Genomic DNA, 24,733 nt, shown 5'->3' on the forward strand with positions numbered 1-24,733 from the left:
ATCTTCTAAGATCACAAGGCCTCTTAAAGGAAACACTATATTATGTTTTCCCTCATTGCTGGTAGACATTGCACAGCAACCCTCTTTGGGCCCTAATTAAGCTAGCTGAAGATTCTGGGACACATTCCATTGTCAAGACTCTCCTTCCTTATTATTTTCCTTTTTTCCTTCACTTAAAGAACTCTGTGCTACATTTTTTTGCATATGTTAGCCGGATTGGACACTCAGCAATAGTTCACTGCAGTATTCTTACATTGAATAATTATAACTTGTGTTGATATTTGTCAAGCCTGTGGCATCAGGGTTTTAGGGGAAGGAATGGCACAGGAATGTCTTCCTTTCTCCTTTGATGCCTGGGGTCAAAAGGTTCTTTAAATGGTCTACTTGTATTTTCTGTTTGATTCACCTTTACTGTACATCTTTTGATTTGATTACCCAGAGACTAAATGGCTCACACTAAGTTAACTATCCTAATAATCTTTGTCTTTTGACTTGAAAGCTCCTAGTGAATTATAACTTGTGTTGATATTTGTCAAGCCTGTGGCATCAGGGTTTTAGGGGAAGGAATGGCACAGGAATGTCTTCCTTTCTCCTTTGATGCCTGGGGTCAAAAGGTTCTTTAAATGGTCTACTTGTATTTTCTGTTTGATTCACCTTTACTGTACATCTTTTGATTTGATTACCCAGAGACTAAATGGCTCACACTAAGTTAACTATCCTAATAATCTTTGTCTTTTGACTTGAAAGCTCCTAGTGAATATCCAATTGCCTTACTACAATTTGTTGTCATTGCAAGTGTGATCCTGTGTGTACCATGTCTGAACCCAGGGTGTCAGAGGTGTCGAAGGGCTTGCAAGGTCAGGGAAACCTTTGGGGACCATCATCTTTCAGTGACCTCCACCGGGGTTGTGCTACAGCTTTTATGACTGACGGAGGTGGGCAGAAAGGGTGGGCACAGTCAAAGCACCTTTGACAGCCCCTTAGTTCCATTAACCCCCACTAAACCAGAAGATTACAGTAGTGGGGGAGGGGGGCCATGGAGAGAGGAATATTTCACCTAGTAAAAGAGGAATTAGTATCAGGGACACATCCTTCTGATAGTAAGTTATTTCCCTTGTGCTGATGTTTGTGTTTTTTATTTTGGCTGCGCTTAAGCTTTAGGAAAGCACAGAAAACGAGCAATTGACCATACTTACTTAATCAGGGCAATATTATACCACCATAATTAGCTGGTAGGAACCCTCTTATGTCACTTTGCCCTGAAAAAATACATACAAAAATATATACAAATAAGAACATCTCACCAACCATAAACAATTGATTTGTTTTAATTATCTCCACAGCAACACAACCGATAATTGTAGTAGTCACTATCCCGAAGAAAGACAAACCTGTACTTCTAGTATCATGGATAACTCATGTATGACTATATAGAGGATTTCTTTGTTTACTAGACAACACCTAATTACTGATATATATATATCTTTTTATGGTCCACCCTTACATGACAACCTGAGATTTTGAACACAATGTATAGAATAATTCAGAAAAAATGAATGACTCATGCAAGTCTTTTTAGGCGAGGGGTGATCAGATGAAAACACCTGTGCTTATGGGCGGAGATCAATTTGCAATATTTTCAACAATCAATCTTAAATATACAAATTGTTGAATTTTTGGAATTTCATCAGACGTCAGCTGTCAGTCTCTTCTAATACAGATTACCACTGTATAAAAGAGGTTGAATTGTGAACGGCACATCACAACCTGAAAGGAATACTTCTTTATTGCCTGTTCAGTTTCAGTCTATTTCAAATCAAGTTAGTTATGTCTGGAATCAAGGGAGGCCGTGGACATGAGCAACCACAACACCATGATGACCACAATCAACAGAAACAAGACCAAACCAGACAGGTGCCTAAACCATGCGATAAAGGTAAGTGTCAGGGCAAATATCTTAATATGGTATCAGAACCAAAGAAACCGATGGGCAGGGTTCCATGACTTTCTGGCATACACTTTAATGTCTTGTGGTACATGCTACAACACTGCTGTTACTCTTGTAGCGTGTGGAGAGGAAGTCTGGCCCAGTCAGCGGATACTAGCTATTTTGATCTTGACAAGTTCAGTAAACTACAGTCTTATCCTCCATGTCTGAAGTCTGACTATAGAAGGAATCCTCCAAGGCCTGTTTTTAGCACTGCCTAGTTAACAAAGCATTATCTTCACTCTGCACACATGGTTACAGCTTTGCAGTCTTTTCAAAGTATATCTAAACCCAAAAGCAAACATTTTATATATTGCAATCTTATCTTATCAGTCCTTAGATGTCGTGGCTAAATTTGTTTTCAGGATTTTTTCCCTTTATTTTCCCCTTGTGATCAAGCCAATAACACACTTCCTGTCTAAGGGTGTCTCCTCTATCTATGGAGCTATGGGGAAGCAACACAGACACCCTTGGACAGTAACACTGTCTTGTGAAGGGAGTATTATATAGGCTTTATGTTTATGTGAATGCCATCTAAATCATCTCTACCAGGACTTGTCTACACTAGTGGTTGGGGGGCTCCCTCTTAAAGTAGAACTAAAAAGATATATATATCAGTAATTACAGTTGCAAGAAAACGTATGTGAACCCCTTGGGATTACGTGGAGTTTTGCATGAATTGGGCATAAAATGTGCTCTGAACGTCATCTAAGTCACAACAATAGAAGAACACAGTCTGCTGAACATAATACTACACAAACATTAGATGTTGCCATGGTTTAATTGCACATAACATGTAAACATTCACAGTGCAGGGAGGAAAAAGTATGTGAACCTCTGGACTTAATAACTGGTTGACCCTCCTTTGTCAGCAATAACCTCAACCAAACGTTTTCTGTAGTTGCAGATCAGACCTGCACAATGATCTGGAGTAATTTTGGACCACTCCTCTTCACAAAAGTGTTTCAGTGTAGCAATATTCTTGGGATGTCTGGTGTGAATTGCTCTCTTAAGGTCATGCCACAGCATTTCAATTGGGTTGAGGTCAGGACTCTGACTGGGCCACTCCAGAAGGCATATTCTGTGCTGTTGCAGCCATTGTTTTGTTGAATTATATGTATGCTTTGGGTCATTGTCCTGTGGCATCACCCATCCTCTGCGGAGCTTCAGTTGGTGGACAGATGGTCGTACGTTTTCCTGCAAAATGTCTTGATAAACTCTGGAATTCATTTTCCCATCAATGACAACAATCCGTCCAGGCCCTGAGGCAGCAAAGCAGCCCCAAACCATGATGCTCCCTCCACCATGTTTTACAGTGGGGATGAGGTTTTGATGTTTGTGTGCTGTGCCTTTTTTTCTCCACACATAGTGTTGTGTGTTCTTCCCAAACAACTCAATCTTGGTTTCATCTGTCCACAGTATATTTTGCCAGTAGTGCTGTGGAACATCCAGGTGCTCTTTTGCAAACTTCAAACGTGCTGCAATATTCTTTTTGGACAGCAATGACTTCCTCCGTGGTGTCCTCCCATGTACTCCATTCTTGTTTAATGTTTTCCTTATTGTAGATGTGTCAACAAAAATGTTAGCATGTGCCAGAGATTTCTGTAGGTCTTTAGCTGACACTCTGGGATTCTTCTTTACCTCATGCAACATTCTGCGCTGTGCTCTTGCAGTCATTTTTACAGGTCGACCACGCCTAGGGAGAGTAGCAACAGTGCTAAACTTTCTCCATTTGTAGACAGTCTGTCTTACCATGGACACATGAACATCAAGGCTTTTGGAGATACTTTTGTAACCTTTTCCAGCTTCATGCAAGTCAACAATTCTTGATTGTAGGTCTTCTGAGAGCTCTTTTCTGCGAGGCATGGTTCACATCAGACAGTGCTTCTTGAAACCAGTAAACCCAAAACAGGTGTGTGTTTTTTAAGGGCAGGACAGGTGTCAGCAACACATCCAATATCATCACACTGATTGGAGTCAAGATTGGCTCACTCCTGGCACCAATTAGCTCTGGGAGAAGTCTTTAAGCTAGGGCCTCACATACTTTTTCCTCCCTGCACTGTGAATATTTACATGTTATGTGCAATTAAACCATGGCAACATCTAATGTTTGTGTAGTATTATGTTCAGCAGACTGTGTTCTTCTATTGTTGTGACTTAGATGACGTTCAGAGCACATTTTATACCCAATTCATGCAAAACTCCACGTAATCCCAAGGGGTTCACATACGTTTTCTTGCAACTGTAGGTGTTGTCTAGTAAACAAAGAAATCCTCTATATAGTCATACATGAGTTATCCATGATACTAGAAGTACAGGTTTGTCTTTCTTCGGGATAGTGACTACAACAATTATCGGTTGTGTTGCTGTGGAGATAATTAAAACAAATCAATTGTTTATGGTTGGTGAGATGTTCTTATTTGTATATATTTTTGTATGTATTTTTTCAGGGCAAAGTGACATAAGAGCTAAGAACTATAAGAAAAATGTTTTCTTTTTAAAGCCTTAGACAGCACTTGAAACCAATTAGCAGTATGTGAATATAATATATAAACAATGTGTGGATTAAATAAACTAAATAATAATGTTCTATATCATACAGTACATACATATATGTGCAAAGTCCAAAAGAAAAAGGAAATTAGTGCAAAGCATTATTAAGGTCCAAACAGAAATAGTAGTCCATAGAAGGTGAAAAAAGGATTTGTATCTTGATACCAGATACCAGTGTGAAAAACACATATATTCTTTATAAAAATAGCTTATAATAAAAATAATGTGCCAAAACGCATATAGGCAATGTTTCTCCAGTCTTCTAGGTAGTTGCCAGCTCCTCAGCGTGTATTCCAACTAGACTGGAAGTGACAAACCTAAAGTTTCACTTGATGTCTTTCGTCATCATTGCATGACATCCTCAGAAGTCTCAGAACCTGTCTATGCTTGCTAAACGACATTCAATGACATTCACCAAACATTCACTGCAGGTGAATCTTCCTGGTGCATTTGTTAAATGACAGTCATTAGTTTACCTACAGTGAATGTGTGGTGAATGTCACATTAACCTCTTTATAAATATATCTTTATTATTTTTTCTTGTAAGGTTTATGACATCTTATTTTGAAGGTTGTATTTAAGGAGCATTTTCTGTCTAAATATTAACATCATTCATTGTACAGGGCATAATAATAATGCCCTGTTTTTTATATGTTTTAGATTAGGTTCAGTCCACCAAGAAGTACTTTATATGCCGTTGTTCATATCACAAACATAAATATCTCATGGATGTGGACTTTGCAACATAGCAAAAACTAGGCAATTGTGTTGTTAAGCAAAAAACACAAATTACAAATGTATTCATTGATGCATAAGAATATTGTTGAAAAATATGTGGCAAGAGGAGCCAAATTTGTGTTTAGTTCTTAATCCCAAATATCCAACCTAACTGAGGTTAATAAAATACAAGCTATTGATGATTTTATTCTGTTATGTTTTCTAGCACCTACAGTTGTGATTGATCAGAAACCAGCTTGCGTGACCCCAGGTATGTTCCAGTGAAAATTACAAATAACATAAAATGCTATTAACTATTTGCTTCTAATAGAGTAGATCTTAGATTGTAAGCTCCAAGGAGCAGGGCCCTCCTAGCCAGGGGCGGACTGACAACTCATGGGGCCCCCGGGCAATAGGGGACCATGGGGCCCCTGTGTCCTTGCCCAAACTCAAAAACCTATGAAAAATGTACCAGGGGCATCTCATGGGGCCCCCTATTGACCCTAGGCCCTTGGGCAGTGCCCGAGTTTCTAAATTATCAGTCCACCCCTGCTCCTAGCTCTCCTGTATTGTTGCTGTATTGTCTTCCTTTATATTGTAAAGCGCTATATAAATCCTGTATAATAATAATAATGTTTAGGCTAGAAATCAGGATTCTATTGAAAGCAGGCCTGTGCTCAAAAAATGCACTTTACATTACTGCAACCCCCTCTTCATTCCCTTCTTCATTCTAAACAGCTGATTTTTTTCTATCTTTTTTTTTTCATTTTTAATCTACACCCCACCTCAAACCTTTATTGTCACCTAGGCAAGAATGATGTGTACCCTGCTCCTGAAGCTTCCTGAGATATGCACGCTACATATCCCTGGAGTCTTCAGCTTCCACAGGTTGGACTAGAACAGGTGTGACTTCATGGCATATTATCAGGGGTCAACTGCAAGGACCAGAAAGTTATAGCAAGCTCCAGAAGATGGTGCTGCAGGACCAACCATGAGGTGGCAGATAACAGCAGAACAGACACTGGATTTACTTATCTATCTATTATATATTCAGGAAGCCAACAAACCAGATAAGAGGGGATGGAAAAAAAATTAAAGCAGGGGGTGAAGTTCCCCTTTAGGATTAGCATATACAGTGCCTTGACAAAGTATTCATTCTCCTTGAACTTATCCACATTTTGTCATTTTACAATCAAAAACGTAAATGTGTTTTATTGGGATTTTATGTGATAGACCAACAAAAAGGGGCACATAATTGTGAAGTGGAAGGAAAATGATAAATGGTTTTTAAAATTTTTTGCAAATAAATATTTGAAAAGTGTGGCATGCATTAGTATTCAGCCCCTTTTACTCTGACACCCCTAACTAAAATCTAGTGGAACCAATTGCCTTCAGAAGTCACCTAGTTAGTAAATAGAGTCCTTCTGTGTGTAATTTAATCTAAGTATAAATACAGCTGTTCTGTGAAGCCCTCGGAGGTTTGTTAGACAACATTGGCAAACAAACAGCACCATGAAGGCTAAGGAACACACCAGACCGGTCAGGGATAAAGTTGTGGAGCAGTTTAAAGCAGGGTTAGGTTATAAAAAAATCTCAAGATTTAAACATCTCATGGAGCACTGTTCAATCCATCATCTGAAAATGGAAAGAGTATGACACAACTGCAAACCTACCAAGACATGACGTGATGTAAATATAATATATAAACAATGTGCTGATTAAAAAAACTAAATGATACTTTTCTATAACATACAGTACATCCATATATGTGCAAAGTCCAAAAGAAAAAGGAACTTAGTGCAAAGCATTATCAGGGTCCAAACAGAAATGGTAGTCCATAGAAGGTGAAAAAATTACTTGTATCTTGATACCAGAAACACCACTTGTTAAAGTTCCTCCACATGCACATATAGAACAATCTGCACTCACCACATTGCAATGACCCCCTTGTTTTATAACAAGAAAAGTCAAACTGCATTTTGTGGTCACCAAAGGCCTGGATTGGACCTTCTTGTTGGCATCTTATGTGGATGTCCTCTCCTTGTCGACAGGCCGAACAATACTCCAATGGCTCGGATAATAAATAATCCAAAAAGAGAAGAGGGATCCTGTCAGTGTGAAAAACACTTGTTTATGTTCAGAAAAATAGCTTATAATAAAAATAATGTGCCAAAACGCATATAGGCAATGTTTTTCCAGTCTGCTAGGAAGTTGCCAGCTCCTCAGCGTGCGTTCCAACTAGACCGGAAGTGACAAACCAAAAGTTCCACTTGACGCGTTTCCTCATCATTGCATGACATCCTCAGAAGCCTCAGAACCTGTCTATTTCTCTCAGTACAGCTTTCTTCTCATATTGACATACTGTACATCAGAATTTATATACATTTTATATAACATCTACAACACAATAGCATCAGTTCACAAAAAGTAAAATATGGTATTTTCACTACTGCACAGTATTTATTTTAAATAAAGATTTTATTGCTTGCTAAACGACATTTAATGACGTTCACCAAAAATTCACTGCAGGTGAATCTTCCTGGTGCATTTTGTTAAATGACAGTCATTGGTTTACCTGCAGTGAATGTGTGGTGAATGTCACATTAACCTCTTTATAAATATATCTTTATTATTTTTTCTTGCAAGGTTTATGACATCTTATTTTGAAGGTTGTATTTATGGAGCATTTTCTGTCTAAATATTAACATCATTCATTGTACAGTGTGCATTTTAATAATGCCCTGTTTTTTATATGTTCTAGATTAGGTTCAGTCCACCAAGAAGTACTTTAAATGCGTTATTCATATCACAAACATAAATATCTCATGGATGTAGACTTTGCAACATAGCAAAAACTAGGCAATTGTGCTGTTAAGCAAAAAACACAAATTACAAATGTATTCATTGATGCATAAGAATATTGTTGAAAAATATGTGGCAAGAGGAGCCAAATTTGTCTTCAGTTCTCAATTCCAAATGGCCAACCTAACTGAGGTTAATAAAATACAAGCTATTGATGATTTTATTCTCTTATGTTTTCTAGCACCTACAGTTGTGACTGATCCAAAACCAGCTTGCGTGACCCCAGGTATGTTCCAGTGAAAATTACAAATAATATAAAATGCTATTAACTATTTGCTTCTAATAGAGTAGATCTTAGATTGTAAGCTCCAAGGAGCAGGGCCCTCCTAACCCTCCTGTATTGAACTGTATCATTGCTGTATAATCTCCCTTTATATTGTAAAGCGCTATATAAATCCTGTATAATAATAATAATAATAATGTTTAGGCTAGAAATCAGGATTCTGTTGAAAGCAGACCTGTGCTCAAAAAATGCACTTTACATTACTGCAACCCCCTCTTCATTCCCCTTTCTAAACAGTTGATTTTTTTTTTTATCTTTTTTTTTTCATTTTTAAACTACACTCCACCTCATACCTTTATTGTCACCTAGGCAGGAATGATGTGTACCCTGCTCCTGAAGCTTCCTGAGATATGCACGCTACATATCCATGGAGTCTTCAGCTTCCACAGGGTGGACTAGAACAGGTGTGACTTCATGGTACATTATCAGGTGTCAACTGCAAGGATTGGGAATTTATAGCAAGCTCCAGAAGATGGTGCTGCAGGACCAAGCATGAGGTGGCAGATAACAGCAGAACAGACATTGGATTTACTTAGCATATATATTCAGGAATCCAGCAAATCAGATTGGAGGGGATGGAAAAAAATTAAAGCAGGGGGTGAAGTTCCTCTTTAGGAATAGCATATACAGTGCCTTGAAAAAGTATTCATACTCCTTGAAATTTTCCACATATTGTCATATTACAATCAAAAGCGTAAATGTATTTTATTGGGATTTTACGTGATAGACCAACACAAAGTTGCACAGAATTGTGAAGTGGAGGAAAATAATACATGGTTCTCAAAATGTTTTGCAAATAAATATCTGAAAAGTGTGGCATGCATTTGTAATCAGCCCACTTTATTCTGATACCCCTAACTAAAATCTAGTGGAACCAACTGCCTTCAGAAGTCACCTAGTTAGTAAATAGAGTCCACCTGTGTATAATTTAATTTCAGTATAAATACAGCTGTTCTGTGCAGGGGCGGACTGACCATTCAGGCACTCGGGCACTGCCCGAGGGCCCGGGGTCAGTAGGGGGCCCCATGAGATGCCCTTGGTACTTTCATAGGCTTTTTTGGGTGTGGTTTTAGTGTGGGTGAGGACAAAGGGGCCCCATGATTTCCTATTGCCCGGGGGCCCCGTGTGTTGTCAGTCTGCCCCTGGTTTTGTGAAGCCCTCAGAGGTTTGTTAGAGAACATTAGTGAATAAACAGCATCATGAAGGCCAAGGAACCCACCAGACAGGTCAGGGATAAAGTTGTGGAGCAGTTTAAAGCAGGGTTAGGTTATAAAAAAATATCCCAAGATTTAAACATCTCATGGAGCACTGTTCAATCCATCAACCGAAAATGGAAAGAGTATGACACAACTGCAAACCTAGAAATCAATCAACAGTGCAGCACTACAAATTCATATACAAATGAACATAAAAATACACTATATGCTGTGCCAATATATCTCATCCCTTATATAAATGTAATACTGTGGTCACTCCCAGTGACATCTATAATGCTAAACACTTGAGTGTCCTAATAGGTGAAACACAAAAACACTCTTCATGCAGGTGCTCCAAACTGAATGTGAATCCACAGTGACAGGGGTGCCCCCTCACCTTCCTGCCCAGGCCCCTCAGGACCAATGAGCTACAAATGCCTCTTTGTGTTCCTCCAAGCAAGTGGAATCCTCTGCAACAGTAGTGGTGGAACTCTCCTCCTCTGGTAGATTTTGTATCCAGTTAATGCCTCCTGATACTAGGACAGGTGCCTCTCCATAAGCATCCCCAGTAAAGCAAAAAGATCCAACATAGTGTAAAACCGTTATATAAACAATGTGCTGATTAAAGAAAACTAAAATAATACTTTTCTATAACATACAGTACATCCATATATGTGCAAAGTCCAAAAGAAAAAGGAAATTAGTGCAAAGCATTATTAGGGTCCAAACAGAAATAGTAGTCCATAGAAGGTGAAAAAAGTACTTGTATCTTGATATCAGAAACACCACTTGTTAAAGTTCCTCCACATGCACATATAGAGCAATCTGCACTCACCACATTGCAATGACCCCCTTGTTTTATAACAAGAAAAGTCAAACTGCACTTTGTGGTCACCAAAGGCCTGGATTGGACCTTCTTGTTGGCATCTTATGTGGATGTCCTCTCCTTGTCGACAGGCCGAACGATACTCCAATGGCTCAGATAATAAATAATCCAAAAAGAGAAGAGAGATCCTGTCAGTGTGAAAAACACTTTTTTTTTATTTTTATTAAAATAGCTTATAATAAAAATAATGTGCCAAAACGCATATAGGCAATGTTTTTCCAGTCTGCTAGGAAGTTGCCAGCTCCTCAGCGTGCGTTCCAACTAGACCGGAAGTGACAAACCAAAAGTTCCATTTGACGCGTTTCCTCATCATTGCATGACATCCTCAGAAGCCTCAGAACCTGTCTATTTCTCTCAGTACAGCTTTCTTCTCATATTAACATACTGTACATCAGAATTTATATACATTTTATATAACATCTACAACACAATAGCATCAGTTAACAAAAAGTAAAATGTGGTATTTTCACTACTGCACAGTATTTATTTGAAATAAAGATTTTATTGCTTGCTAAACGACATTAAATGACATTCACCAAAAATTCACTGCAGGTGAATCTTCCTGGTGCATTTGTTAAATGACAGCCATTGGTTTACCTACAGTGAATGTGTGGTGAATGTCACATTAACCTCTTTATAAATATATCTTTATTATTTTTTCTTGTAAGGTTTATGACATCTTATTTTGAAGGTTGTATTTATGGAGCATTTTCTGTCTAAATATTAACATCATTCATTGTACAGTGTGCATTTTAATAATGCCCTGTTTTTTATATGTTCTAGATTAGGTTCAGTCCACCAAGAAGTACTTTATATGCCGTTGTTCATATCACAAACATAAATATCTCATGGATGTAGACTTTGCAACATAGCAAAAACTAGGCAATTGTGTTGTCATGCAAAAAACACAAATTACAAATGTATTCATTGATGCATAAGAATATTGTTAAAAAATATGTGGCAAGAGGAGCCAAATTTGTCTTCAGTTCTTAATTCCAAATGGCCAACCTAACTGAGGTTAATAAAATACAAGCTCTTGATGATTTTATTCTCTTATGTTTTCTAGCACCTACAGTTGTGATTGATCAGAAACCAGCTTGCGTGACCCCAGGTATGTTCCAGTAAAAATTACAAATAATATAAAATGCTATTAACTATTTGCTTCTAATAGAGTAGATCTTAGACTGTTCGCTCCAAGGAGCAGGGCCCTCCTAACCCTCCTGTATTGAACTGTATCATTGCTGTACTATCTCCATTTATTTTGTAAAGCGCTATATAAATCCTGTATAATAATAATAATAATGTTTAGGCTAGAAATCAGGATTCTATTGAAAGCAGACCTGTGCTCAAAAAATGCACTTTACATTACTGCAACCCCCTCTTCATTCCCCTTTCTAAACAATTGATTTTTTTTTTTATCTTTTTTTTTTCATTTTTAAACTACACTCCACCTCAAACCTTTATTGTCACCTAGGCAAGAATGATGTGTACCCTGCTCCTGAAGCTTCCTGAGATATGCACGCTACATATCCATGGAGTCTTCAGCTTCTACAGGGTGGACTAGAACAGGTGTGACTTCATGGTACATTATCAGGGGTCAACTGCAAGGACCGGGAATTTATAGCAAGCTCCAGAAGATGGTGCTGCAGGACCAACCATGAGGTGGCAGATAACAGCGGAACAGACATTGGATTTAATTAGTATATATATTCAGGAATCCAGCAAATCAGATTGGAGGGGATGGAAAAAAATTAAAGCAGGGGGTGAAGTTCCTCTTTAGGAATAGCATATACAGTGCCTTGAAAAAGTATTCATACTCCTTGAAATTTTCCACATATTGTCATATTACAATCAAAAGCGTAAATGTATTTTATTGGGATTTTACGTGATAGACCAACACAAAGTTGCACAGAATTGTGAAGTGGAGGAAAATAATACATGGTTCTCAAAATGTTTTGCAAATAAATATCTGAAAAGTTTGGCATGCATTTGTAATCAGCCCACTTTATTCTGATACCCCTAACTAAAATCTAGTGGAACCAACTGCCTTCAGAAGTCACCTAGTTAGTAAATAGAGTCCACCTGTGTATAATTTAATTTCAGTATAAATACAGCTGTTCTGTGCAGGGGCGGACTGACTATTCAGGCACTCGGGCACTGCCCGAGGGCCCGGGGTCAGTAGGGGGCCCCATGAGATGCCCTTGGTACTTTCATAGGCTTTTTTGGGTGTGGTTTTAGTGTGGGTGAGGACAAAGGGGCCCCATGATTTCCTATTGCCCGGAGGCCCCGTGTGTTGTCAGTCTGCCCCTGGTTTTGTGAAGCCCTCAGAGGTTTGTTAGAGAACATTAGTGAATAAACAGCATCATGAAGGCCAAGGAACCCACCAGACAGGTCAGGGATAAAGTTGTGGAGCAGTTTAAAGCAGGGTTAGGTTATAAAAAAAATATCCCAAGATTTAAACATCTCATGGAGCACTGTTCAATCCATCAACCGAAAATGGAAAGAGTATGGCACAACTGCAAACCTACCAAGACATGACATGACGTCAATATAATATATAAACAATGTGCTGATTAAAGAAAACTAAAATGATACTTTTCTATAACATACAGTACATCCATATATGTGCAAAGTCCAAAAGAAAAAGGAAATTAGTGCAAAGCATTCTTAGGGTCCAAACAGAAATAGTAGTCCATAGAAGGTGAAAAAAGTACTTGTATCTTGCTATCAGACACACCACTTGTTAAAGTTCCTCCACATGCACATATAGAACAATCTGCACTCACCACATTGCAATGACCCCCTTGTTTTATAACAAGAAAAGTCAAACTATACTTTGTGGTAACCAAAGGCCTGGATTGGACCTTCTTGTTGGCATCTTATGTGGATGTCCTCTCCTTGTCGACAGGCCGAACAATACTCCAATGGCTCAGATAATAAATAATCCAAAAAGAGAAGAGAGATCCTGTCAGTGTGAAAAACACTTTTTTTTTATTTTTATTAAAATAGCTTATAATAAAAATAATGTGCCAAAACGCATATAGGCAATGTTTTTCCAGTCTGCTAGGAAGTTGCCAGCTCCTCAGCGTGCGTTCCAACTAGACCGGAAGTGACAAACCAAAAGTTCCATTTGACGCGTTTCCTCATCATTGCATGACATCCTCAGAAGCCTCAGAACCTGTCTATTTCTCTCAGTACAGCTTTCTTCTCATATTAACATACTGTACATCAGAATTTATATACATTTTATATAACATCTACAACACAATAGCATCAGTTCACAAAAAGTAAAATATGGTATTTTCACTACTGCACAGTATTTATTTAAAAAAAAAATTTTATTGCTTGCTAAACGACATTTAATGACATTCACCAAAAATTCACTGTAGGTGAATCTTCCTGGTACATTTGTTAAACGACAGTCATTGGTTTACCTGCAGTGAATGTGTGGTGAATGTCACATTAACCTCTTTATAAATATATCTTTATTATTTTTTCTTGTAAGGTTTATGACATCTTACTTTGAAGGTTGTATTTATGGAGCATTTTCTGTCTAAATATTAGACTATTAGAATAGTAGACTTTGCAACATAGCAAAAACTAGGCAATTGTGTTGTTAAGAAAAAAAACACAAATTCCAAATGTATTCATTGATGCATAAGAATATTGTTGAAAAATATGTGGCAAGAGAAGCCAAATTTGTCTTTAGTTCTTAATTCCAAATGGCCAACCTAACTGAGGTTAATAAAATACAAGCTCTTGATGATTTTATTCTCTTATGTTTTCTAGCACCTACAGTTGTGACTGATCCAAAACCAGCGTGTGGGACCCCAGGTATGTTCCAGTGAAAATTACAAATAATATAAAATACTATTAACTATTTTCTTCTAATAGAGTAGATCTTAGATTGTAAGCTCCAAGGAGCAGGGCTCTCCTAACCCTCCTGTATTGAACTGTATCATTGCTGTATAATCTCCCTTTATATTGTAAAGCGCTATATAAATCCTGTATAATAATAATAATAATAATAATATTTAGGCTAGAATCAGGATTCTATTGAAAGCAGACCTGTGCTCAAAAAATGCACTTTACATTACTGCAACCCCCTCTTCATTCCTTTTTCTAAACAGTTGATTTTTTTTCATCTCATACCTTTATTGTCACCTAGGCAGGAATGATGTGTACCCTATTCCTGAAGCTTCCTGAGATATGCACGCTACATATCCATGATATCTTCAGCTTCCACAGGGTGGACTAGAACAGGTGTGACTTCATGGCACATTATCAGGTGTCAACTGCAAGGACCAGGAAGTTATAGCAAGCTCCAGAAGATGGTGCTGCACGACCAAGCATGAGGTGGCAGATAACAGCGGAACAGATATTGAATTTACTTAGCATATATGTTCAGGAATCCAGCAAACCAGATAAGAGGGGATTGAAAATATTAAAGCGGGGGGGGGGGGGTCCTTTAGGATTAGCATATACAGTGCCTTGAAAAAGTTTTCATACTTCTTGAGCTTTTCTACATTTTGCCATGTTACAATCGAAAACGGCTCTGAGGAAGAGCCTAGTCCTCGAAACGCGTCAGATTTGGATGTCCAGAGTTCTCACTACAGACAGACACGCAGTGTGAATCAGACAGAGCTGTTCCTTTATGATGTGCCTTTTATTTATTGATCATTTGTGGATTGCAATATTCCTGCTGGTTCTGTCCATGGTTTTTCCTGAGCCATCCCTGTTCTGCTGGTTCTGTCCATGGTTTTTCCTGAGCCATCCCTGTTCTGCTGGTTCTGTCCATGGTTTTTTCTGAGCCATCCCTGTTCTGCTGGTTCTGTCCATGGTTTTTTCTGAGCCATCCCTGTTCTGCTGGTTCTGTCCATGGTTTTTCCTGAGCCATCCCTGTTCTGCTGGTTCTGTCCATGGTTTTTCCTGAGCCATCCCTATTCTGCTGGTTCTGTCCATGGTTTTTCCTGAGCCATCCCTATTCTGCTGGTTCTGTCCATGGTTTTTCCTGAGCCATCCCTGTAATGCAATGAGAGGCCAGTGGTGGTGCCGGAGTCATCCCTGAAAGCTGTCAGAGGCCAGTGGTGTTTTTCCCTGTCTTCATACCATGATTTTCCTGATGGAAGTTATCCATACCTGTGGAGGAGCTGAATATTTCTTTATGAGCATTTAACACGCTCTTCTGGTGAGTGCATTCATATAGCAGTTTTCAAGCACGAAGTCACTTTCACCCGTTCATCACGGAGAATTTTGGGACGTTTTAATATTCATCCATATTGTCTCATCAATTTATTTATATTGGACTGTTCACTTATGTCACTTTATATTTATATATTTGCAAATACCACTTACTCACTGACATTTTGTGGGACACTTTAGCAATATTATTCACTTGTAGCACAAACTGAGCGCCTTCAGTTTGAGTATGTCACTTTTGTCACTTTATTAAGTAGCATTTTTATTTTTATAATATTATACAGCATTGAATTATATGTTTTTCATAGTAACACTTTAATAATTTCCCCCAGTGCATCTTTTTCTCCATTCAAGAGGAGAAAAAACACAGGAAGCTGTACAATTACTGATCGCTGTGTTCGTTAATCACAGGCTATCACATTAGTGATCAAGAGCTGGTCCTCCAGGCTCCCGATCATTAGTATGAGACCTAGAGTTGTTGGCAACATATGCCACCCCACAGAAGGAGACCCACTTCATTGAGGCTGCATATGTGCCTACAATTGGTGGCATGGGGTTAAATCACATTTGGAACTTTGGAACAAGCATAGCCACATTTATGTCAGTGGGGAAAACAGTGGGAAAAAAGCCTGTTGAACATGGCATGCCTATTTTGTTTGCCACACAGTGCAGCTTCGGAGCTGCAGCTAATGTGTATGTGGTTGGCCGGTGACCACTGCCTCAACCTACTGGTTTTTCTGCCTGACAGTGCCCATGTAAAAGGGGCCTATGAATTAACTTCGATCTTATGGCAGCAAGCTTCATAGGCCTTGAAGTCTCTTGTGGTAACACGTTTCATAGGCCTCTCATGCAAAAGCATTTCCCAGGCCTCACCTAGCAGTCTCTCATGGCTTCTCCCAGTAATGTCTCAATGTCTTCCCAAGCCTTCTATCATTACATGCTCCACAGACCTCTTCCAGGACTTTCTTCTGGCAGCAAGCTCCCCAGGCCATCTGAGTATTCTGAACTGTAACCTTCAAGTTCTTTCTCCAGAAACAAAGCATGCCAGGTGTTCCCGATTCCCTTATTCAAACATCAACCGAACTCTAAATTCTTCTACAGGCTGTTCTGTTTCTAAAGCCTGCTTTATTCACTTGTTTCATCCAAGAACACAACTCTACAAAGCAATGGGCACAAGCATTTGCAAAGATCTCAGGAAGCATATTTGAGGCTCTTAAGCCTGCTTTACACTAGTGCAATTTCAGATGTGACGTGAGTCGCACAGAATCACATGACAAGGGAAATCACATTGTTTTCAATGGTGTCTGCTTAGATCAATGTGACTCAGCACGAATTTGGAAAAGGTTCCTGTACTACTTTGGTGTTATTCCAGTGTAATTTTGGCCCAACAGAATATACACAATTTATGAAAGTTGCATCGGCTACAAGTTTAAGCTACACTGAAAGTGGATCAAAATCGGATTGAAGAAGTGTGAATCTAGCCTTAGGGCTCATTCACACTATGGGCTCCTAAACATTTGCAGCCAGGGAGTGGTAAAAAAAAGATGGTTGAACTGTGGTTTTGCTACCCCCCAACCTCCCCTTTAAAGCTAATCTCCATGTTTCATTTAACTTTAAAGTGGTTATAAAGGCAAAAGGTTTTTTACCCTGATGCATTCTCTGTATAAAGGTAAAAAAATCTTTCAAAAGCTGCTGTCAGTCTTTGGTTTCTGCTGCTGTCAGTCAAATCCTGTGTGGGGGGCGCATACAGCCAAAATTAGGATCGAGCCCGCACAAGTGCCCCCATAGCAAGCGGCTTGTTATGGGGCACTCAGAGATGAGGAGGAGACAAGATCACCGGCAGGGGACCCCAGAATAGGAGGTTCAGGGTCGCTCCGCACAAAACCATTGCAAAGAGCAGATAATTATAATTATGTTCACTATTTAAAAAAAAAAGTTTTACAGCCACTTTAAACTGTTCGTATGGACCAAGGTGGCCCAAACGAACTATTTACTTCACTAACAGTTGCAGCGGTTGTGTGCACTGTAGCCTCAGCTCCATATAGTAAACAGCACTGTGTTCCAGCAGTGGGATAGGGACTTCCCGTCATACTCCAGGAACAAAACTGAATCGGGCTGAGTGCTTCGCAGTCATTCAGAGGAAGCTTTGTATTCTATGAATAAATACAAAGCATCTCCTGATCGGAGGAGATTGTGACATCATCAGCCCTCTTCTCTGTCTTAGCCAATTAGGGGAAGCTTTTTATTCATTCATAGAATACAAAGTTTCCTCTGAATTGCTGAGTAGAGGTCAGCCTAGCTAAATCATTCATTTGGACCAGCTTGCTCCAAACAAACTATGTAAAGTTAAATGAAACATGGAGATCAGCTTTAATCCAACACAACAGCTGGGCAGGGTGAACCCATGCAGAGGAAATAAAGATTTGTTCACCGGCAGTGGCAAAAATGATACCTCGGCTGCGTTCTAGGGCAGCATTGCCGCTGTACTCAACCTATTCAAGTGAATGGGGCCACAATTGCCCTGCAACAGCTACAATGCACACAATTGCGGCACAGTGATGTTAGCTTTTCAGGGCTAAAATAGGCAGTGAGGAGGCAACATATCACCTCCCAGCCACATGTTAACCACCCTCTGAAAAGCACATCACAATCACTTTTCAGAGGGACGGCAAGGGCTGCTGCTAGTGTAAACAAGGTGAAAGGTGTTTTTACACATAAAAAGCAATTGCTTTTATTTGCCCCAGTTATACCACAACACTGCCTTGATTATCAGTGCAGTTTATCAGTGCCCATCAGTGTAGCTTATCAGTGCCACCTATCAATACTCATCTGTGCAGCCTCATCAGTGCCCTTCAGTGCAGCCCCATCAGTGCCCATCAGTGTAACTTATCAGTACCACCCAGGGGCGGACTGACCATTTGGAAACTCGGGCACTGCCCAAGGGCCCGGGTCAGTAGGGGGCCCCATGAGATGCCCCTGGTACCTTTTTCATAGGCTTTTTTGAGTTTGGGCAAGGACACAGGGGCCCCATGATCCCCTATTGCCCGGGGGCCCCATGAGTTGTCAGTCCGCCCCTGGTACCACCTATCAATGCTCATCTGTGCAGCCTCATCAGTGCAGCCCCATCAGTGCCCATCAGTGTACCTTATCAGTGCCACCTATCAATGCTCATCTGTGCAGCCTCATCAGTGCCCTTCAGTGTAGCCCCATCAGTGCCCATCAGTGCAGCCTCATCAGCGCACATCGGTGAAAAACAAAAATTACTTGTTTGCAAAATTTTATAATAGAAACTGAAAATAAAAAAAACATTTTCAAAATTTTCGGCCTATTTTTCATTTGTTTAACAGAAAATGAAAAAACCCAGTGGAGATTAAATACCACCAAAAGAAAGCTCTATCTGTCTAAAAAAAAAATGATAAAAATTTCATATGGGTACAGTGTTGTTTGACCGCACAACTGTCATTCAAAGTGCGACAGCGCTGAAAGCTGAAAATTGGCCTGGGCAGGAAGGGAGTGAAAGTGCCCGATATTGAAGAGGTTAAACTGATTGTAAACCGTTACCTTGTAAAGCAATCCATTCAGTTTAAAACAGAAATGAAAGGCAAAACATTTGTGTATAAATATAAACAACGTTATATACACCTTTTTCCCCCTTTTGCTGTATATAAGTGATTACATACCCTCTGTTCTCAGCTGCACAGGAGTTAGGGGAGGAGATACAGCAGTACACTGATCTTTCCAGTAAATGTCTTTGTCATGTCAGCAGAAGTTTGATCATTATAGGAGGGCACACTCAGAGTTCTCATGGACCACACTGTGCTCTCTTGCCTAGTGTGGTCAGTTTTTGATTGGAAGCAGAGGGACTGGCAGGAACATCAGGGATTTCACACAAAGGAAGCAATACAGGATACTTTTTCATACAAGTACATGGTACAGCAGGCACATATCAGGAATTTGAAATGTTGGGTTTACATGTGCACTGCTCCATGCGCACTACAAATCCCATATTTCATAGTCCCTAGTCAATCTTGGGAGAAAGCAAAAGTGTGTTCCTAAAGTGGGACCACAGAGAACAAGAACAGTAGGTCAGATCACAGCAACCAAAAAAACAAAAAGGAAATTTGAGAGTTGGAGGAGGCTGAGAGCAAAATAAGGTAGATTTTGAGCTAAGAATACATACTTGAGTGATTTTTTTTTAAACAGAGTTTAAACTCACTTGAAGCTGGTGACAAGGTCATTTTAAAGAGGTTCCACTCTTCTATACTAACAACAGCCACAAAATTATAGCTGCAGTTGGATTTTAAAAGCAGTTAAAACGCTTTACCCAAAACAAAACAGTAAGGTCCATGTCACACTTGTGACTTCTTGCCAGCCACAGGATTGTTCTAATGTGCAAGAAAAGACTTACCCCGCTTGTATGTTACGGCTCCCTCGTGGGCTACATGGGTGAGGTGTCACTCCCTCATCTGCTCGGAAATATTAAGCATTTAAAAAATGATGGACATATAGTATATACAATTTATATAAAACACAAAAATGTCACCTTTTTTTAGTCTGTGTATTTTTTGCAAATGTCCTCCATTAGTAGTTTATTGCATATCCTACGTCAGTTAAATTTGTTACTCAAGCCAATCTCAGACACAATTTTCTGCTCATATGCTTTAGTAAATATGTATCTACAAATAAATTTGTAAATTACTTTACTCACAAGTGTCTTTCTACAAAACAGCTCCAGCACAAACTGCTTCTCAGCCGACTGCACCTCAAGTTGTGACACCCCAACCAGCTGCCTCTCAAACTGTGGCACCCCAGCCATCTGTACCACAATGTGCGGCACCCCAGCCTGTGCCTCAATGTGTGGCACCCCAGCCAGCTGCACCCCAGCCAGCTGCACCCCAGCCAGCTGCACCTCAGCCAGCTGCACCACAGCCCTCCCAGGTCAAGGGCAAAGCAGGAGTCAAGAAGTAACAGCAATTCTATAACAATGTTTGCCTATGGTTCTACCACCATCTTCTTACACATAACAGTGTAATGCTTATTACATGACTACAAACCTACAATTATGTTAATATCCGAAATTCTTACTGATATTAAATTATATCCAGCAATGCAATTTGTGTCTGTATTCTTTAAAACCTTTGAATGTAAAATATTAAAATAGAACTCTTGGCAAACAGCTAAGTGCAAATGTAAATAACTGTAACTCTAACCCCTGCAGGAGCCGCTTGGTATGATGGGTTCTCTGTTCCACCTCAATCCTGTAAAACGCTTCTCTGACACACCTAGTTATATGATAGAAGGCTGCACACACCTGCATAACTTAAGTATTAATATACTACCACACTATATTACCTTACAGGAAATAGGCCACAGGCTACTTGATGGTAGATAAAGCAAGTATATTATTGCAAGGCAAGATAAATGCAAAGCACAAAGACAACAGATAAATAAATATGTTTGAATGCATTGAACTAACTGACGTGAATACTAGGCTATAGTATGGCAATTAGCCTATGTTTGAGACAACAATAATACTAAATCAAATGAACCTGGTATACACAGTCTACTGTAAATAGTAAAAATATATACATGGCAATGAAAAGTCTCATAGTAACGCTCTGTAACAACTGATCAAATAAAGTGTTCTGGGGTGCACTCTGTGTATATACCCTTGAGTGGGGGTATAACTATTTTTTCCTAAGAAGGGGTACCCCTGAGAGGCAGCTCTATAGTACCTGGCACCTAACTGGTCAACTTCAGCCAGCTAATGGTGGGCTGGGTCTGTACGGTGGTGCACTTGATTTCTGTCCCTGCATGCAGTAGTTAAGGTGTCTGTTAGGGATTGGTCTTCTTCTTCTTGACAGGCTATCAACAGTCAGAGGATCTTGCTGTGGACACTTGGTTGTTTGTTGCTGCTGCCACCAAGGGGGATGGGGGAGAAAAGAAGGAGTGAGCAGGGGGACAACGCAGAAGTCCTAGGTTCAAATCCAGGCTCTGAAAAATTCTCTGACCCAATAAAATACCACAAAGCTATGCTAGATTTTTAAATTGGAACAATCTTTTTTTGCAACCCCTTTGTCAGGCCTTCTTTGGTTGATTACAGATGACGTGACATTTCTTAGGGTTACAAATCAACCGTTAATTGTCCCTACAGTCAAAACCACTAGGCTTCTTTTTAAGACTACTGTTTTATGCAGTGGTCCAGGCCCTATGATCTCAATCCTGGGCTCCTCAAATTTTTCCCAGAGTGCTTCAGATCCTCAGTTTCTAACACTAATATAAAAAGTAACTTTTATACTGACCAGTTCTCTTACCAAAAGAAAATAATGAACAGTGCAGATGTTTCCAATTTAACTCAGATCCCTGCCAGAGGAACTGAAAGTGCTCGGCACCAGACGCCAATTTGAAGCATTGTGCTTAGATCAAATCCCAATTCACGCTTTCCTCACTTTACACTCTTACAATTCACAGAATAATAATGTAGCCAACAACAGGAGGAAAAGCAAAGGTCCACAGCAACTATAGAGCTGGCTACCAAAGCATTCTCTGAACGGCATCCGTGCAAAGCAGCTAACCTCCTGTATTCATAATGCAGCAGGCCAGCTACTCAGCACGGGACCCAGAAGCAAGTGAAGAACACAGCAATAGTGGTGTCTACTTCAGTGATTTCCAGCTTCCCCCAGAAATTGACCAGGTATATACAAAGTTAAGTTGATCCAAGCTGGACCAATGTAACGATGTATAAAATATCAATACCTGGAGTTCTCTTAAGTAGTGAACATGTATGGATTATTTCTGAAGAATAAGGATATTGTCTAGTATCACTTTAATATTCAACTCTTCAATTCATTTTTTAATGATGTCTTATTATCATTATGAACCCACAACCTTGAAAAGTACATTATGCAAATTTGTTTGAGAGTGGCACCAAAAACATATACTATTTTATAGTTTTTATTCCAGAAATTAAACCTCACTTTCATTAACCTTCATGGAATCTTCTTCTAATTGAACACAATAGACATGTAAGCCCCTAAACTAATTTATAATCCACCTGAGCTGCTCACAAACACTTAACAGAAATGTCATAACTTGTTCAAGTGGCCTATGCAATGAAACAAAGGAGGAGGAGGAAATATCATCATTTATCCTGTAATAATACCTGTTAAACGCCAGTCAATAAAAGTACTCAGAAAAGCTTACATGTTTTATTTGAAAGGTGACTTCAATTGGGCTCAGTTAAGAAATTAACAGCATTTCCGAACTGCTCCCTTAAAATATATTCTCAAGTATATAAAGATTGAACAGAAATAATGATAAACAATTCATTTATGTTTTTTTATATCCAACTTGAATGGGAATATACGTATAAGCTAACATGCCAGTATTATAAAGCATTTTGTGGGTGAAAAGATTTATCTTTTGGAACACTTTTTAAGGCTCAGCAGCCCATTCAGCAGGACACACAGCTACAACTACACCAGAGATCACTTCACTATGCACAGGGGTCTGCAAAGGAATCATGGGTGGCAAGTCCTGCTCCTGTCTAGTCAGAGTCAACCCAGAAGGCCAGAGGAACAAAGCTATTAACCTCACTAGCGGTCTGATTATGTCAGTATTTCTGTGCTCAAAGCAGTACGTTGTTTTCAATGGAAATATGTTGTTTTTTTTATTGTAGGCCTGTAATTCTTAGGAATAACTTACTGAAATCTCTCAAAACAAGAGTCTAGTAAACATCCCGGGTATGATAACATTTGAAACATGAAATCATCAATTATAATATAATAAATAATCATAAAAAATAATATAACAATAAATTTTATTCAATAATGTAATCAAACCAAAAACACTGAAATTTGAAATAGTTCACTGTGCTCAGTTGCAAAATCGTTTTCAGTGTCTGATGACGAATTTCCCCACGAATCATTATCGCTCAATTCTGCAAGTAGTTCTGATTTACTAACGCTGTTCTCTAGCTGGTCTAAAACCGCTTTTGACCTAAAGGGACACTTATTGGATGCCATGGACATTTCTCAGTTTCCAGGCAGAAAGAACGGTAAAAATGCAGACAGGGCACAGGACAAAGTACTAGGGACAAAATGTATGTGAAATGGTTTGATACAGTAATGTAATACTATCAGAGTTTAGTGTATTGAGTGAATGTCAAATTTTTACATTTTTGAAATTCCCGTCAGTTCCGTCCCCCGTACGTCCCATATGTCCTCACAGGGAATGGAACCCGGACGACGGATGCCAGCATCGGCCTGAGGACATGGCCGGGGATGCTGCAGGGGGGGACATCATGGGATCACAGGACAAGGTAAGTGCTTGAGGGATCCCAGAGCAATGCTGCAGTTTAATCCCGAGTGTAGTTTGGGGTTACCCCTTCTGGTAATGAAAGTTAACCCTGAGCTACACTCAGGAATACCACCAGGGGGGTTAAGCTTCCCTCTTGCCGTGTCCCTTCGTAGGCCCCTCTAGTGACAGCCTTGTCTGTAAGAGTGACCAAGATTATTTAGAGTCTTCAAAGAACCAAAGAGGACAATAAGGTGGCAATGTCTATTGAGGACAAACTCTTCTTGAACATAATGGAGAAGGACTAGTCAAAGATGGCACAAACAGCTGGATTGTACCTCTTTCCTTCAGACCACAGAGACAATGCCTACCTAATAACAGAGAACAAGTACAAAGGCATTTCTCTTCTCTTCAATTTAATTTTCAAAGACAGCCAGAGATGAGAGACCATTTCTTTTCTTTCATGGAGAAAATCTTTGAAAACGGTCATGCAGAAATAGCTTCCACTCTTAAAGACTCTGAGCAGTGATGCTACCTACCGATATTTGGAGTATACCACCCTAGGAAGCCAGGTCAGAGCAGAGTATTGTTTTACTCTAGTGCCAAATTTGAGGATCCTCTTGACAGGTCCAGACCTCAATAACAAACTTCTTACGCATTTGCAGAGAATGTTCCATTGCTTCCTTGTCAGAGAGAATGACAGAAACGTCTTGATATTTATATGGTTTAGAGATAATGACTCATCCAAAGACATC

The 24,733-nt window shown here is 39.4% G+C and overlaps 1 protein-coding gene across 6 annotated transcripts; it reads left to right on the forward strand.

The window, feature by feature from the left end:
* The first annotated feature begins 1,743 nt into the window (after positions 1 to 1,743).
* On the forward strand, positions 1,744 to 20,796 carry PRR27 (proline rich 27). Of its 6 annotated transcripts, XM_089676508.1 has the most exons (6): positions 1,746 to 1,936; positions 5,484 to 5,528; positions 8,301 to 8,345; positions 11,551 to 11,595; positions 14,274 to 14,318; positions 20,413 to 20,796. In XM_089676508.1, the coding sequence occupies exons 1-6, from the start codon at positions 1,828 to 1,830 to the stop codon at positions 20,649 to 20,651; spliced, it is 528 nt and encodes a 175-aa protein (XP_089532634.1). In that variant the 5' UTR covers positions 1,746 to 1,827; the 3' UTR covers positions 20,652 to 20,796. The 6 variants fall into 6 exon arrangements, with proteins under 6 accessions (XP_089532637.1, XP_089532639.1, XP_089532636.1 ...); XM_089676511.1 differs by lacking the exon at positions 11,551 to 11,595 and having other exon boundaries at positions 1,744 to 1,936; XM_089676510.1 differs by lacking the exon at positions 8,301 to 8,345 and having other exon boundaries at positions 1,745 to 1,936.
* The last annotated feature ends 3,937 nt before the right edge of the window (positions 20,797 to 24,733 follow it).

Source organism: Staurois parvus, unplaced genomic scaffold (genome assembly GCF_062004578.1).
Source record: "Staurois parvus isolate SC_StPar_1 unplaced genomic scaffold, SC_StPar_1.0 ptg000170l, whole genome shotgun sequence".
Lineage (NCBI taxonomy): Eukaryota > Metazoa > Chordata > Amphibia > Anura > Ranidae > Staurois > Staurois parvus.